The sequence below is a fragment of the Hyposmocoma kahamanoa genome, unplaced genomic scaffold (assembly GCF_003589595.1).
Source record: "Hyposmocoma kahamanoa isolate Upper Pololo Valley unplaced genomic scaffold, ASM358959v1 78, whole genome shotgun sequence".
In the NCBI taxonomy this organism is placed as follows: domain Eukaryota; kingdom Metazoa; phylum Arthropoda; class Insecta; order Lepidoptera; family Cosmopterigidae; genus Hyposmocoma; species Hyposmocoma kahamanoa.
This window is the reverse complement of record NW_020653945.1, coordinates 8,673,919-8,692,194: the sequence shown is the minus strand read 5'-3', so window position 1 is coordinate 8,692,194 and position 18,276 is coordinate 8,673,919. Positions and strand designations below refer to the sequence as shown.

At 36.8% G+C, this 18,276-nt stretch overlaps 1 protein-coding gene across 2 annotated transcripts in view; it reads right to left on the bottom strand.

The window, feature by feature from the left end:
- The window catches only part of LOC113233197 (probable nucleoporin Nup54), a 29,780-nt gene that overhangs the window by 6,552 nt on the left and 4,952 nt on the right, over positions 1–18,276 (bottom strand). For both annotated transcript variants that reach the window (XM_026468235.1, XM_026468234.1), the window contains 4 exons: positions 16,831–17,014; positions 16,314–16,402; positions 15,187–15,354; positions 13,024–13,143 (listed from right to left, as the gene is read on the bottom strand). In XM_026468235.1, the coding sequence (XP_026324020.1) occupies positions 13,024–13,143; positions 15,187–15,354; positions 16,314–16,402; positions 16,831–17,014 (561 nt within the window). The remainder of the gene's footprint in view (positions 1–13,023; positions 13,144–15,186; positions 15,355–16,313; positions 16,403–16,830; positions 17,015–18,276) is intronic.

Sequence of the window (18,276 nt, the reverse complement as noted above, 5' to 3'; positions counted from 1 at the left end):
TCTGGAAAGGTGTAGCTTAATATGCTAAGATTGCAGATGTGGGTGAGTGGTTGTAAAATCAATTTTTTGTACCGTCTAATAAGACTACCAGAAATGCCATCGCATCCTGTGGCACAATCTGCCTTTAGCGTGTCTATAATTTGCTCAACCTCTGATTCATCGGTTGTAAGGAGAACAAAAGATTCGTAGTGTGCATGTTCATATAGGTTTGATGCAATCTGAGTGGTAGGCTGGACACTTTGGGCAAGCTCTGTACCAATATTCACATAAAAGGTGTTTACTTCATCTATACAACTTTGCGCATTGTTACCAGTAAGTAAAAGATTATTTGCTAATGTTTTAGATTTATTTATGTTTGTAACTTTGCCAATAACTTCCCAAACACGTTTAACATTACTACCAGCTCTTCTAAACTCCTCTCTTTCAAATTCTCTTTTTGCTCTTTTCAAACGTGCGTTACAGTAGTTTCGATATCTTTTATATGATACTCTGAGTATTTGATCTGCAGGCGCGTGCTTTAATTTTTTGTATAAGTTGTCCCTATGCCGCATGCATCGTAAAAGACCAGGAGTGATCCAGGGCTTGAGAACTCTACGTCTGCGAGGAACGTTACAGATTATGGCGCTAGACTTAATAGCAGAGGAGATGGGATCAATTAAATAGCTAGTAGCAAGATTCACATCTTTAGTATTGTAAACTGAATCGAAATTGATTTCATTTACAGCGGCCTCAAGTCTTACATAGTCAATTTTACAGGAAGAGCGGCATGGTATGGCGGTGTTTGTTGTTAAGGATAGTATGATTGCGTAGTGGTCGGTAATAGTTGTATCGAGGACGAAAGTTTTGGCAACATAATTAGTTCTTAAAATAATGTGGTCAATGCATGTACCACTTTTGGGACGTGTGATGAGAAAATGCCCAGGGTATAAACCATGATGTGCAATCAGATCCTGATAATCCAGGGATTCATTATTGCCTGGAGATATATCTATGTTTATATCTCCTACCACAGCCACATTTGCAAACGATGATAGGCCAGAGATAATGTTGTGTAGAGAAATAAAAAAATTAGCGGTGGAGGTAAACGCAGGAGGTCTGTAGATGGACACAATAGCCAAATTGGTACCGAATTTAATAATTAAACAATTTAGTTCAGATTCAGGCGTTAATAAGGATTACCAAAAATAAATTTTTGAAAATTCCTGTCACTTGACGTTGTCGATCAACAGTAACGATCGACAAAATCGAGCATATCTGTAGGCACCTGATCGACAGTAACGATCGACAAAATCGAACAAATCTGTAGGCACCTCTAACTTAACGATGAGTTAAGCAACATACAATTTCCCCACTTTTGAGGGAAATGTTATTCCATGGCATCATTATTTGTATATTTGTGTGCGTGCCGACGAGCGTTAACAAATAGCTTACGCCTACATGAATTTGATTTTTGACTCACTTGTGACAGTTCTTTTATTATGAAACTATCATTCTATGCGTTATTATTCTAAGCTTGGGATTATGAAGCTCAATCCAGTGGTTTGGTCCTGATTCCAGCAAATGCTCGGCTACGTAGGGCACTCAATAAGTTTTGAGATGCTCGAAATTTAAAAATGGGACGCGCCCGTATTATATGTTTTTAAAAAGCAAATTTATTTAAAAATAGATCACCAAAAGCAATTTAGCTAAATTTAAAAAAAAATGACATTGTTAGTCATTTTACTACAACGCTTCCCGCGCTTTTTCTTTGCAATAATGGATCTTAACCGTGAACATTTGCGTGCTATGATCTTCTATGATTTTAAATGTGGTTTAACTGAACAATTGAGTTTGGAACGTTTGCAGTCAGCATTAGAGGACTGTGCTCCTTCTCGTGCAACAGTTTTTAGGTGATTTAAGGAATTTAAAAGAGGCAAAACTAACCTTGAAGATGGCGGAAACAGCAGTTACTGCAGAAAATGTGTGGACATCTGAAATGTTGGTGCGAGAAGACCCACGAATCACGTACACGAACATTAAGAAGATCCTAGGCATTAGTTCGGGAAGCGTCAATACTATCCTGCATCAACGTCTTGGAGTGAGGAAGCTTTGTTGTCGATGGATCCCACGATTGCTCCCCGGTACTGAAAAACAGGCTGGCGTGGATTGGTGCCGAGAAATACTTATACGTTTCGAAAACGGGACATCGATACGTGTTTCAGAAATTGTTACTGGTGATGAAACATGGATCTATCAATATGATCCAGAAAGCAAGAACCAGTCTTCGGTGTGGGTCTTCGCAGAGGGACAATTGCCAACAAAGTTGCAAAGACCTCGAAACGTCGGCAAAAAAATGGTAGCTAGTTTTTTTTCTCTGAGCGGACATTTGTCGACGTCAATGTTAAGAAATAGTAGGTCTGTTAATTCAGAATGGTACACAACAGTAGCATTGCCAAAAGTTTTCCAAGCTGTGCGGGAGAGGAGACCAAAGACCGGGCTTCGGGGAATCATGCTACATCACGATAACGCCTTTTCACATACGTCTCTCAGAACAAAGGCGTTTATTGAGGAATCTGGTATAGAAACCTTAAATCACCCGCCCTACAGCCCTGACTTGGCTCCCTGCGATTTCTTTTTGTTCCCAACAGTGAAGGATAAAATGAAAGGAAAATTTTTTTTGAGTGTCGAAGAAGCAGTGGCTGCCTACGAAATGGCAATTTCAATGCTGACGGCTCAAGACTGGCAAAAGTGTTTTCAGAGTTGGTTTAGACGAATGAAAGTTTGTATAGATAATGATGGAGAGTATTTAAAAAAAATGTAAAATAAATTATATTAATATGTTTGATATTTTTTCTTTATCTCAAAACTTATTGAGTGACCTACGTATTGCAGACTTATTGAACTGACGATTCTTAACAGCCGCGATGTGTTCTTTAACCCTTTCCAGAACACATCGCGGACCCTTCGACACCATGGACGTTGCAATATGTCCGAAACGTCGAGGTAAATATGTTTTATACGTGATTAAGTCCCGAATTAAAAATCAAATAATGTGTGAAAATTTAAGTCAAAGTAAGGAGACAAAGTTATAAAATTGTAGATAGTCAAGGAAGTGCGTACTGGTAAGAGCCTTGAACCAGTACTGCACGCACAGTCCTATTATACGGCCCATATAACCAAGATAGTTAGTATGACTTTGTAAATGTATATCCCCAACCAATTAAGTAAAGAAACTCCACTTTAAAGATATTGATATTATCGTATCAGTTATTAACTACCGAATCCGGTGCTAACAGCTTTATATTACATTTTAATGTGTGATAAAACAAATGTTATAATCTCAGCACAGAGTACTAAAATAACCGACCTCAAAAGTCATTCATCCCCTAGTTTGCCACACTTCTATTCAAATTTAAATGGGATCACACCTGAGGTAGGGTACCTACTTTGTAACAAAAAAGAATCATCAAAATCGATTTACAAATGCCGGAGGTATCGCGTAACATACATACAAAAAAAGCATACAGTCGAATTGAGAAACTCCTCCTTTTTTAAGTCGGTTAAAAACTCGTTCATTTTAGTTCTATCTAAGCCTACAATCAAACCCTTCCAACAACCATAATTTTAGCAAATGTTTGCGATTTTTCGACACTATCTATGGTTTTCTCGCTTCGACTTACGAGTACAAAATACTTTAATCAACCATCATAACAACAATGCTTAATATATAGATAGTTTACATCCGTACACACTGTGAAATGAATGGAGTTTAAAATAAATATGCGTATCTCACTCACACTCGTCTCTTGCATGAGACGTGATCAAGATCCCCTGCTATTTGCGTGAGTAACCGATACATACTGGATTCCAAATGCAGTTACGTGATAAGTGGGCGTTTCACAGATTACCTACATTATGTTAAAACGTAGCTTATAAGCTTGTTGGGAGTTGGGTTGAAAGTCGGAGCTTCAATCTTTAATGGTTGCGTGTGTGCATTTTTTTCTTTACGGTACCAAATAACAGGACGAACATGTCGTGCGCCTGGTGATAAGCGACACACCTGTCCATAATAGCTGCAGTGTCACTCGGAGCTTCAAATCACAAACATCTGAGGGGTAATACCACTGCGCCCGTCACCCTGAGACAATAAGTTAACAAGTCCCATGTGCCTGTAATTTCAATGTTCATATTTACTGCTTGGTGGCAGAAAAAGATGAGGTAGTTCCCTGGGCGAACTCTTTTACAAGAAACTCCACTGCTCCTGTGCATTTTTGTGTTTCCGTTATCAGCTCAAATATGTCCTACTTCTGAACACAGGCATCCTTTAAAGACAGGGTTTAGTTCACCGGTGAGTGTATGGTCTGCCCGCTGCACAGTGTGTTATTTTACCGTAGTTGCGGACATCCTCATTTTATGTGTTTTTTAAAAAGATAATATTCAAACAAAGTTCGTAATAACACTCTCCAGGCTGTATCTATCATCGTTTTAGATAAACTTAGAAAATCGAGAAAAATCCATAAAAACCATAAAATCAGATTATTTCCTTTCCTGTAAATGATTTTTCTTTAAATATTTCATGTTATGATCGAAAACTACTAAAAGCGCCAATAAATAAAAAAAAAATATCAAGCTATCCTAGACCACAATATTTTTTTTTTCTGAAGTTTAATCCATTTTTTCTGAAGACTGTACATATTAGCATGTTTTTTCAACGTAGATTTGTTAATTACAGTAATAAGCACTACCATAAAAAAATCCAGATGCGACAAACACAAGAGATCAGAAATATTGAATTTTTAAATTTTGAGTTAGGGTTGTCACTGAATATTTATCCTGTCTGCAAAGTGCTATATTTTATATTCATTGTAACAAATTACCAATAGGTATGTTATCAGAACAAGCCGGTGAATCAAGGAACAAGTTTTGACGTTATTATCGAGAGCACCATAGGTACACGAAAGTTGGATCGGAAAACGACCATCACATACTTCTTTCACCGTGCACTGGAATCATCTGATCCTTATTTATCCTCTTTGACACTTAGTACACGTCACAAACATACAAAAATCTCTACCTATACCTGATAAAGGTATTTGCCTTCTAAGAGTGACCACGGAAAATGTTCGTTACCATCAGAAGACATTAGTATTGAAGCTGCTGATATCACTTTAGCAACAGACGAAATCATTCTGCAAGCCGATAATGAGTAAAATGAATGAGCATTTGCCAGGATAATTTATCTTTACTCACACAACGTAATGCACATACGTGAATATTATAACACAATATGCCAATACTATGTAACGTACATTGTTTTAAATTATTGTATATTACATACTTACTTCAATTTAATTTATTTCAGTTGGTTTTAAATTTAACTAATGTAACTTAAAAATGTAAAAATTCAACTAATGTACCATATGGAGTATGTTATCTGAACTTCATAAAGGAATTTCAATTATTGTAGGCTATCAAAGCTCCCACATGTATGAATAAAATTTTATTATATTTACTAACACTAAAATAAGTTCACATCTTTGTATCTACTACCACGTACAAGTCTATTCATATTCAAAATAAATATATTATTGTTGTTGTTGTTGTTGTTGTTGTTGTTATTGTTGTTGTTTTAACACATAACCCTCCATTGATTGACGTAGTCGGGTTAGAATTTATACATTTTGTAACAACCCTATTTCCTTAGAAATCTAAAAAAACCTCAGAAACGCGGTATCTCCGAGATCTTCCGAAACAAACGTTTACTTTTTCTTTATTCGATAGATACATTTTGAAGGTAAAAAAACTCTCCATATAATTTTTTTTAATTACCAAAATATTCCATTTCTCGCTTTTTTGTGCGCTTGCGTACTTACGATTTTCACATTTAATAAAGTTTAAATAGATAGTAAATTAGTATTTTTTACAAAGGGAAGTTTCACATATTTTGGGAAATACAGACAAAAACATTTTTCTGGAAGTTCAGTGACCTTTCGAAAAAAATTATATCTCCATAATAAAAGTAAATATCCGAACCTATTGAAATCAAACATAAAACGAGGATGTCCGCAACCAAAGTAAAATAACACACTGTGCGCTGCCTGCACAGTCAATTCGCTTACTCGCATAGTTGACAGTAAGGGGTCGACAAATTCACCAATGAGGGGGTGGCGGTGCAGTATGATATGATTGATGATCTTTATCAGTTAATAATATTATTAATCTGTTTTTTTTTTGCCAGTCACGATTATTGTCTAAATCTAACGGGGATTATTACGTAATCCATTAGGATAAAAAGGCTCATATCACGATACGTGGTCCCTATTATGATTTAGGTGAATAGATAGATAAGTCGTAATAAATTGGTATCTTTCTTTATTTACCTACGTAGGTAGGTGTCTGCAGCAATGTCATAAAAAGTCACCCAATATTTCGATACAAACACGAACAGTTACCCATGTTAATTTAGCACTAACATTCTTACCAAAAACTTTAAAGTAATTATACATATGTTTATACAGGGTCAAGGAAAAAGTTCGTAGCGTTTTTTCGTCAAACTACTAACACATTTTTCTTATATTTTAATTAAACTTTATTAAACTAAATATATGCCGTTTTGATCGATCACTTTTTGTCATTTTTCTGGTAAAACCATTATACCATAAGTGCAAAACTTCTGGGATATTGTGGGCGAAAAACTGAACTAAATGATTTTCGCAGGCCTCTTTTGAAGTCAGCTTTACACCATTAATGGAGTTTTGCAGAGAGTGAAACAAATGATAGTCGGACGGGGCAAGGTCCGGGCTATATGGTGGATGCATCAAAACTGTCCAGACAAGGTCTGTCAATTTTTGCCGAGTCGTTAAAGATGTATCCACGCTTGGACACCGTTTGTGCAGTTTCATGCATCTTGGACCACGATCTTTTTCTCACATTACTGTCGTAAGTGATCCATTTTTTATCGACCGTTATTAATATCTTGAAAAATGGCTCGATTTCATTTCGTTTGAGCTGCGATTCGCAGATGTTAAGTCGGTCCATTAAATTTTTCACTGACAAATCATGAGGTACCCAAATATCGAGTTTCTTTTTGTACCCAGCCTTACGTAATGAATGGTTTAAAACTGTTTTTGGTCAATCTTTAGTTCCGCAGCGACGTCATAAGATGAAATGTGCCGGTCTTCCTGAATTTTTTTAAGAATTTCATCAACTTTTTCAACGGTTTGTCGACCAGAACGTGACGCGTCCTTAACATTGAAATTTCCTAAGCAAAAACGAGCAAACCATTTGCGTGCTACTGATTTTGATACAGCATCTTCACCATAAACACAACAATTTTTTTTACAAGCCTGCGAAGCGTTATCGCCATGATCAAAGTAATATTGTAAAATATATCGGATTTTTTCACAATTTTGGCTCATTTTTAAAAATACAATTAATTTTGCGCCGAATTGAGAAATGTCTTATTTTTAATCTATAGACTCTCACTTTTTAATGAAATGCTCTATAAATGGCTGGATAGGATCAGTATTAATAAAGTTATGCGACTTAAAGCCAACTATTAAAAAACGACACGCACTTTTTCCTTCACCTTATATATTCCTATCAAGATATTTCATTTTATATACTTTTTCTATAACGTGACAGAATCACAATTTTATCCATATGAAACCATGGCAAAAAGGCAACAGACACCATTAGGCTGTGGTTCCACCGGAGATGTGCGAAGTAACTAGCGGTGCGAGGATGCATAGCGAAGCTGTGAAACGGTGTAATGGTTTCCACCAATGCTGTGCAAGGTAGATGAGCGGTGCGAGGAAGACTAATGGACTCTTTTCAGCTGTTTGCGGGTGGGATGCGGTATGGTGGGGTCGCTCGTGTCCAGTTGGTTTTTGTACCAGTAGCTCTAATTCCCTACACCGTTTTGCAGACGTTCCTCTCTCGCATCCCTCGCACACATCACTTACTATACTTAGCTCCGCTAGCACTTCCCACCAGGGCAGCGCGCTAAGCGAGGCTAGGAATATGAAGTAATCCTATTGGTAGATATTGTCCTCACACATCACCTTGTTATCTCGCACATCTCTAGTGGAAACGCAGCCTTCTAATAATCATAATTGACTGCTTATTCTGGAGCGTTCTACAGGTATATCACGGAGAGTGTACGATGGAATTGCATGAAATCATTCTCCCATTCCCTTCCTACCGTCGGGGGACTAGGTTGTGTATATATACTCCAGATTCGGATGAAACGTTACGCTTCCACATTACTATGGACGCACGCCATTGAAGTGGGATTCCCCGTCTGCAGATTTGTTCCCTGAATAACTTAGGTCTTTTCAAAGCGTGAATTAATAGGCATTATATAGGTGTGCGTGCATGCTCCATTGTTAACCTTATCGTGACTTTCCATCAAGTAGATGGAGGATGGATTTAACCATTAAAAAACAAAATTCCTTATATTGTTTCACATATCAGGTTTTTTATTTTCTTTGTTTTAATAACATTCTACTTTGGGTATGCCACAACGTAGTCATTAGAAAACTCTTAAAATCATAAACATACTAGATGTCTAAAATGTAAACAAAGAAATGTCATTGTCAAAATATGAATGCAATTGTGCTAAACCGTCTAAACCGTCTATATTTAACGAAATTGGAAAAGGAGGAGGTTCTCATTTTCAACAATTTTAACTATCTATTACAAAATATAACAATAAACAAAAACTTTAACACACAATAATTTTCAAGAAAACATTGTAATTCGAGTAACGAAGCAAGAATGACGTCTATGATATGACAAAATGGTGACACGAAAAATGGGTTATCTATCACAAGCTAGAAACATGATTTATAGTGTTTCTCCGAAAACATTTAGACTTTTATTGAATAGATTTTGTTTCATTTGTCCGAAAACATGTTGCGATTTTTTTCATTACACCATTTACTGTTTCACTATTTTCACATATTGACAAGTTATTCTTTTCCCGATTTTTATTTCCCCAATAAGCCGTTTGACCCATGTATCTAATTGAATATTTCTATTTTGTAAAAAAACGATATCCATGATACATTTTTGTTATATTATTTCTTATTACAGGTACTAAAAGTATTAGAACATTTCGCACAATATAACTCGTCAAATTAAAGCACCTCGCATCTTTAGAAAATATGGTAAACGAGATGCAAGTTTATTTGATCGAGTTGTAGTCACTCGCTTCGGTCGATCAGATCGTGCTGCTTTTTCATATACTAACAGGACATGAGGAGGGGGTCGTACCGTCTAGGTAATGCAAACGAATTCGGCTCTGGCACTCGACGGCCGCTGCCGCGACACGCTCGCTATGGTCTCTCGGCTCGTGCGGCATTTTCATATAATAACCTAACCTAAACCTACCGGAGGGGGTCGTACCGTCTAGGTAATACAAATACACAAAAAACATCCTCTAGTACTCTCCTCGACTCAGTTATAAGTTATTTATTGAATACTCAAGACCATTGTTTTTAAATTACATTTCAGATGACAGCAAAAACATAGCACAATGGTATTACGAAAATTACGTAAGTGGACTTGCTGTGCACCAGCAAAGTACAGTCCAGAATTTTGGAGCTGTATGGTAAAATTGTATGGCCGTACAATTTTATCTAAGAATTGTAATTTTGTCGAAACGAATTTTCAGCAATCTAAATTATATGGAAAACAGACAGTATAACAAACATGATTAGACCAAACAAACTTCTGTCCAAAAAATACGTATGTGTAATAATTATTCTAACAATAGGTTTTCGGACAACCGATACTTCTGCTGTAAGACATTTTTGTGTTGCAAATTTATACCAAAACTGTCATCGCACTAATGAAAAAAAGTCGAACCGTTTTCGGACTAATGATATTCGGAAAAAAGAAATTCGAGTTTGTGATAGGTTACCCAAAAAATGTTATAGATCCCGATTGCGTTACCAATGTCGTAAAATCATTTACTATCTTAACCGTAAGTCTTTCATTATAATTATTGGATTAAACGAAATTAGTAAAAATACTTACATATTGCAAAATGAAAATAGTTCTAAGTTTTATCGTGTTAAACGTTTACTATTGTCGAAAACAAGAAACCACCATTTAAAACGTTTTTTTTTGCCCGGTTGTCCCATTTGTTTACATTTTGGACATCTAATTATGATTCATACTATATTTACATTCATAAACATTAATATTATTTGCTTATTTTTAACCAATTTCAAAAAAAGGAGGTTCCCAATTCGACTGTATGTTCTTTTGTTTTTTTATTTTGTATGTATGTTACGCGATAACTTCAGGATTTGTAAACCAATTTTTTTTGTTGGAAAGAGGGTACCTCAATAGCGGTCCCATTTGAATTTGAAGAAAATATTCCATAATAAAGTACTCTGTACTGAGATTATTATAATCCTATTATTTTCCGTGAATAAGATTCCCCGTTTTGCCGTGGCAAAAACGCAAACCGCGAGTGCCGAAAAAAAACAAAACATTAAATTCAAACCACGAGCTATTCATACCAACGTTTCTTTGTTTTTAATAAACTACGTTTTTTACTTTCATGGTGCCTGAAAATACCTATGAATGATAGTCACGCATACAACATGTGCAAGCCAGACGTAGCTGTTGGCTATCAGCCACTGATAAGAGATAACTAATCTCGCGCGACTGTCTGTCGTAGATAATTCGCTATTGAGGGAAAAAGTTCATTGATTACTATATTATCACGTATTTATTAAAATAAATTGCATTACAGCAGGTAAGTACAGGGTGTGCGATAAAAATGTAAGATTACTACCCGAGTTCTTATTACACCCTGTTTAGTAAGTAGTACCTTCATGTACTGAGGGTAATGTTTCTTTTTTACATACAAACCGACTTAAAAAAAAAACTGAACGTAGTGTAGTTTTTATTTTTTATCATACCTACCTTTTAGATACCATTATCACGTGTACAATCAATTGTTATAAAACTTATGTCGAATTTTTTTTTTTGTCGGTTAAAAATAGAAAACATTTTAGTTTAGTATCTAATCATTTGGTAGTACCCTAGGTACGATTGCACGTAAAGTGTAGGTTTATGAATAAGTTTCCTCTTCCCCGAAGTATCGCCGCAAGAGCTTATAATGAATCTACATAATGAACAGCAGCGTGTACAGAGTCGAGAGTCTTAATTGTAGAGCTTAATCATGTGAAATGTGAAAAAATTGTGTGGTAAATGTTTGGTCCCCACAGTGCAAGTTGTTTGGTTTCACATACTGAATTTGTATTTTAAAAACAAACAATATAAAAAAATCTATAAAAGTATTTCGTCACACAGTTGGATACCTTCCGCAAAAATAGTAAACCGCGCCAGAAGACGTCGAATTCGAAGGAATTTTTTCTAAGTCTAATCTAATCTTTGTATTAATAACTATAACAAACTAGTGGAGCAATTTCACATAAAAATAATTGAACATCAATTCAATAAAAATTTAAATACAGTGTATTATAATAAAAATAATTTAATAGCGACATCTCTAGCCAGGGCTGGTAGCTGCAAAGGTGTCTAACTGGGTGACGAAATACTTTCATAGATTTCTCATAGATGGCACTACAGCTAAAATGTCGTTGAAAAACCAAATACAAAGATACGACAACAAGCACATAAACAAAATAAAATATTTTCACAGTTTAAAACAAGTTTTATTAGCGTGATTCTGACTCACGTTCTTACTGTATAATAAGGATTCCATTCAATGCATTTCAGATCAAATTGTCTAGGGCGAGTATGCTGTCAGTCATGAGCTTATCTCGACATCTGTTATAAGAAAGTCTGAACATGGTGTTGTGGACAGTACGTCATCCACGATCTGGGGCCTAAACGTTGAAAGTCAGAACTTCGGATTGATATACTACACACATTTTAGAAACCATTCCAGACACTAAAAACCCGGTCAGTGGGTTTCGTAATGCACAAGCAGCAAATTCGAAATTCGGAAAACAACGAGTTTAAAAATTTTCCAGGTTCTTTTAACAAAAATAACAGTTAAAATATATTTTTAATACGAAGTAGCTTATTTCTGTTAATTACATATTTTATATAAAAACTCTCATAGTATTTTAATTAGCCAATTAAAAAAAAACCTTTTTTCTTTTTTTAGCGCAGCCGGAAACAATATAAATAAAAATTACTGCACATACAGTGGACAATTATCTTGAAAGTGAGATTTAATACTTGACTTAGAACTAAAGGACAGAATTATGGACAGTTATGCCTTTTTGTATTATTTCTGAAGTAGTTATTATAATCGAACGTCATAACAAGGGCACAGTTCCGTACATTACCCTCTAAAATCCTTTCATATTAATGTTTTTAGCTTAATAAACCTCAAATAATAATAACGCACATACTCATAGCCCAGCACTAGGGAAACCCTGTATCGCGGGTGCCATGGACACACACATAAGTAGACAACCACAAATTACACCCAAAATCACAAAATAAATAAATGTAGGCCACACAAATATGTGTCTCGGCCCGGGAATCGAACTCAGGACCTACCTCTGCGTGGCAGTCCAACATGGTAACCGTACGGCCATGGAGGCAGTTAAATACCAAAATATGAGATAATGGAAAAAATCTGACAATTAATGTCACTTGTGCCTTTTTAAACTTACTACTGTAAATATAAGAATTATTGATATAGCTTTCTTCAAAAAATTAAGATTGGCTTTTCTTGTAGCATCAAGTGACGGGACGAACAATTCGTGCACCTGATGGTAAGCTACACGCCTGTCCCAAACAGTTGCAGTGCCATTCAGAGCTTTAAATCGCAAAGACCTGATGGTCATTGCCCACCGCACCCGTCACCCTGAGAAAAGTTAACAAGGCCCACGTGCCTAAAAGTTTAACCGAATTAGGCGGTTAGGGGGACTAATAACGTACCATGGTATTTTCTATTCCTATGAGTATAATTTTTCAAGTTCAAGCATAGTGTGTCTATGCTACAAGACGGACGGAGATACATTGCAATATGACAATTAAACTTACATTGTACAACGGCGGCGCAGCGAGTTGCGAAGCGAGCTCGTGCAGCCGCGCCCGTATTGCCTCTTCTTCAGGCGATAGCGCTGCGCCTACGCGGCCTATCACTTCACGGCGCGCCGTCACCTGTTGTACAATAATTTTAACACGGTTGATAATCGCTTGAAGGATACGTAACACGTCCATTATTTTTGAGCCAATCACAAAGTAAACACAGTTTTTCTTAAGTTTTATTGAATGTCAGGATGTTTCACTACCTTGATATTCAATTATTTTTACCCGACTGCGGGAGGGTTATGTTTTCGAGTGTATTTATGTATGTATGTATGTCCTTTTATACATATATTACCCCGTATAACCTAAATGGTTTGAATGATTTTGACATACAATATAAGGCGTTGTTAGATTCGTCTTGATTGTGGGAGTGTAATAGGCTATAAAAAAAATAATAAAAATAGTGAGGGGAGTTATTTTTTTTTATCTTTGACGCTAAATATTTTTTGCAGTCGGGTTTTTGTTTTTAAATAATTTTTAGACTAGTTTGTGAAATTACTCCACTAGTTTGTTATAATTATTAAACAAAGATCGAACACTTACAAAAAATTCACTTCGATCCGGCTGGATTCGAACCAGCGTCTCCTAGCAAACCGTGTCAGACGCTATGCCAACTAAGAAAAATTTTCATAGATTTCTCACAGATGGCGCTACGGCAAAAAAGTCGTTAAAAAACCAAAAATAAAAAATGCAACAAGCACACGGAAAAAATCGCGAATTTCGTTGGTTCGTTCCGTGGCTTAGTTTGCATAGCGTCTGACACGGTTTGCTAGGAGACGTTAGTTCGAATCTGGTCGGATCGAAGTGGATTTTTTCTGTGTTAGATCTTTGTTTAATAACTATGACAGTCTTTCTTGTTCAAGGGGTGAGGTGTACGGGGCTGGCAGTTCGTACGCAAACACAGGCTTTTTAAACCTACCACGGGAGCCAGTCACTCACTTAAGTAGTCGATATCATATTTAGATTTAATTAGGTCTTAAGCTGCTTTTGTGAGTGAAAATAAATACATTATGAATTTTACGTGTGTAACTTCGTAAAATGTTCAATCGTTTATATTTATTTAACCAATGTTGATAAGAAGCGTATACCTTTAACTCGTGAAAGTAGCAAATAGGTAGCAATTATTGGTAATACATACTTCTGGAAAATATGCTCCCTTCATGCTGAACAAAGTGGCGACCAGCCATCCTGACGTCAGAACGGCTAGTCAATTATTTTTTTTATGTCCCAGAATATATCAAAGGTAGCAATTATTTAGAAAAAGCAGCAAATAGGTAGCAATTTTTTAATATACACTCAGTGCAAGATGCGACAGGCGAACAGCCATCCTGACGGTCACAGATTCCTGCGCTAAAGAGGGATGGTCGGCTCGTTTGACCCATCCCACCAGACAGGTTGCCCCGTTGACCGTGCAATGCAGGCAAGGAATCCCCGTCGCCTATCCACTGACCCCTCTAAGGAATTAGGCGAGCAGCAAACTGCGTTCGCCTTCTTCCCCGACGCCTACAGGAATTCCCGAGACTGCACGAACATTGTCCGAAAAACGCGCAACCTATTTTTTTGTTTGTATCTAGGTTGTACGATACACAGTAGAAATTAAGTAATTATGCTAAGGTTACAAAAAATCGCTTTCATTCCGTTATGCGACTAAGTAAATTGAGCCTATATCATACGAGCATATAAAGTATCCACTCGCTTCTTCTCTTCTTGTATTAGGAGCTCTTGTAATTTAATTTAGGTCTTCCTTTACCTCACCTCCCTTACATTGATGCCAAAATAGTTCTGTTCATGTACGAAAGGTAACCAAAAATGCAACCTGTGGCCAAGGACAGTGTCACATAAATAAATAACGCACACACTAGCAGTGTGTGTGTTGTTTATTATTATTATTTACCACGCACTAGTGAAACCGTGTCCGTGGGTGCCATGGACATGGGCATATTACTCCAAACTCACGAGAGAAAGATCTGTAGGCCATACAAATATTTCTCCCGGCCCGGGAATCGAACCCGGGACCTCTGCGTGTCAGACCAGCATGGTAACCGTTCGGCCATGGAGGTAGTTATATGGAGGCATAGACTGAACAAAGTTTATTCGTATGAGTTATGTTAGTACCTGCAGCAACGTGTGCCTCAGCCCTGCCAGGCGTGCGGATAGTTGAGCCAGTCTCGCGGCGGAGGCGGCGCGACGCGTGCGCAGCTCACCCAGCTCCTCGGCGGCTCGCTTCAGCCAACTAGCTTGCAGACTCGCTTCCTCCGCTTGGCAGCGTGCGCGAAACTTTAACTGCAATATTGAACCATCGTTATAATCTGAAAAATACCCAACCAGCACTATAGGCCATTTCACATAGGATGGCTACCATGACATTTCAAATTTTCTATATTAACTAATCTCTCAACCAGATTACAACAAGTCTAAAAATTATTTAAAAAACAAAACCCCGACTGCAAAAATATTTAGCTGGAAAGATAAGAAAAAATACTCCCCCTCACTATTTTCATTATTTTTATAGCCTATTACACTCTTAAAATCAAGATAAATCTAACGACACCTCTTATGTCAAAATCCATCAAGCCGTTTAGGCTGTACAGCGTGAAAAATAAATGGACATACATACATGCATACAGTTGAAAAACATAACCTCCCGCAGTCGGGTAAAAATAAATAGTACATTTTAATTTTAAAATATTGAAATTGTTTAATGATATTTCATCATTAAACAAGTTCAATATTCAAAACTGGGTTATGGTTTTTTTACGATATATCAAAAAAAAATATTGTCACCGCATTTTATTTGACGGACGGCAGAAATCGAGTCGGCTACTGTGTATCTCGCTTCAATACGAGTGCATTCACCTTGTATGCGAGTCGATTTCTTTTATTTTGAGTTATGGTTTTACATAACGGTTTTGGAGTAGTTGTTCAAATTTATTTTCGTTGCTGTTGATGTTATGCTTTGTTGTTGACTTTTGTTTCGTTATTGTTGATTTTTTTTTATTGGTCGTATAGTTTTTTTATAACTTGATTTAATAATCGAATCTTTCTTATTTTGATTATTATTAGTTCTCAAATTAGTGTCCCTCTTCTCGTCAATCCAGAACATTTCCATCAAAGATACGCTAAGAGAGAATTTAAATTTTACCATAAAAATGTCAATCCTCGTCTTTCAACTCGCCGATGGAAAAGAACCTTTACAGCTAGTTTTGTAGTTTGTATTGTATGATTTCGGCAATATCGCTTACCTCAGAAAATCCAATCATAGGTACTGGAATGTAGTTGTCTGGGTCTGGATTATCGGCCTGGGCTTGTTTCCATAGCCTTTGATCCATGCCTGTTTGAAAAAACTATACAATTACCTCAATACAGAAAATTGTACTCTACTTGAGTAAATGTTGCAAAGTACATAATATTATTAAATATATTTGAAAATTTTTAATTTAATTATCGTTCAAAATATGTATGTATTATCCATTTTATAAATCAAATTAAATCAAAGTATAATATATTCCACAAAAAAAGTTTGTCATTCAACTAATTTACCTTGACTTAATTGATAACTTTGGCGGCCCAGTGGCAAGAATTCTGTTATATGAAGAGATCTCAGGTTCGGTTCTCGACTGTTGTTGCTCGTGTACTCAATGTACAACAAATACCTAGTTTGAAACCACTAGGTAACCACATTTCTGTAATATGGTATGTTTACTAAAAATACTATTTTAAAGGTATCCAAGATATGGGTATAACTCTTACAGTACTAACCTGGAGGTGGCGTTTGTAAGTACTGAGCGAGCACCTGCGGCGACGGTCTAGTAACGGCAGTGACTGCCGGACACCCAGCCCCTACCAATGCATTCTTCACATTGCCCGAGTTCATGAACGTCGCTAACTCCGACGCTGATACGTGCAACCCCCCCGCGCCTTTGTCTACTACATATATTACTATCTGCAATAAAAAATAACACAAACTTTATGGGTAGCCAGAACGTGTAGAGAAAAGTGCAATTGACTGTTCACCAGGGCATGTTGAATGTCGCAGGAAAAACATGAAAGTAGAGTAAATGAATAAGTGAAGTATAGAAATGAGAACTTGCGTCGTATTTGCGATATTAGTCTTAAAGTTTATTAACACACGTGTTGTTCACGCCCGCCTCACTCGAATTAATGTTTTGCTTGGTATTTGTAAGGTCATCATTGTCTTCTATATATATGTACATTATCCTATGTTATAAGAATCAAGCACGTTTTTGCCAATTACTAAAAATCTGGTTTCACACACAGAATTTCATATCAATTTAAAAAAAAGATAGAATACCGAACTGTGTACAGTCATATGCACAAGACATCCACCCTTTTTTTTTTTTTTGACGGTGGGGAAATCTTTATGGATACCCCTGAACCCAGGGAGACTCAGGGGTTATGTGGGGACTCTCCCTCCAAACTTGAAGGCCTACCCCACAAAAGCCCCCCCGGGTTTCCCTCTCGCCGATTGAGTCGGCGCCGCCGTGAGATCAGTGAACATTCACCACGACGCCGCCCGGAAGACACCCACCCTACGCTTTATTAATAATATCTACCGACCCACCTTAGGCAATTTCTAGTGAGCAAATATTGTGATTTGTCAACGTTAACGTTAAAAAGTGAAACAATGCTGTTAAAAATATAACAAAATAGTGCTCGTGGAATCGAACCACGGGTATTGTAACTGGCAGTCGATACAATTAGCCGCTCAACCAATTTACTTGGATGTTAAATGACGAAATTTAGTATTGGTTTTAAAAATATGTTGATCATCTTCAAGCAATACTCCACTGTGTTGCTTATAGAATAATGTTGAAATTGTGTTAATTTTTTGTTTGATCAATACGTAAAATGGCTCTTAGAATCAAAAGGTCGGTTTGGGCATGTTAGGGGGTCAGGCAACTATCTATCATGTATATGAGTGTACTAAAAGTTGCGAACTGTGTTGTCCTTGTAAAAGATGATGATGATGATGAAAACAACGCACTAAATAACACACTCAACATAGCACCGCACTAGGGAAACCCTGTGTCGCGGGTGCCATGGACACGTATATAGCCAACCACAAATTACACCCAACTCACGAGATAAATAAATGTAGGCTATATAAATATTTCTCCCGGCCCGGGAATCGAACCTGCAGTCCAGCATGGTAACCGTTTGTCCACGGAGGCAGATGATGAGAAT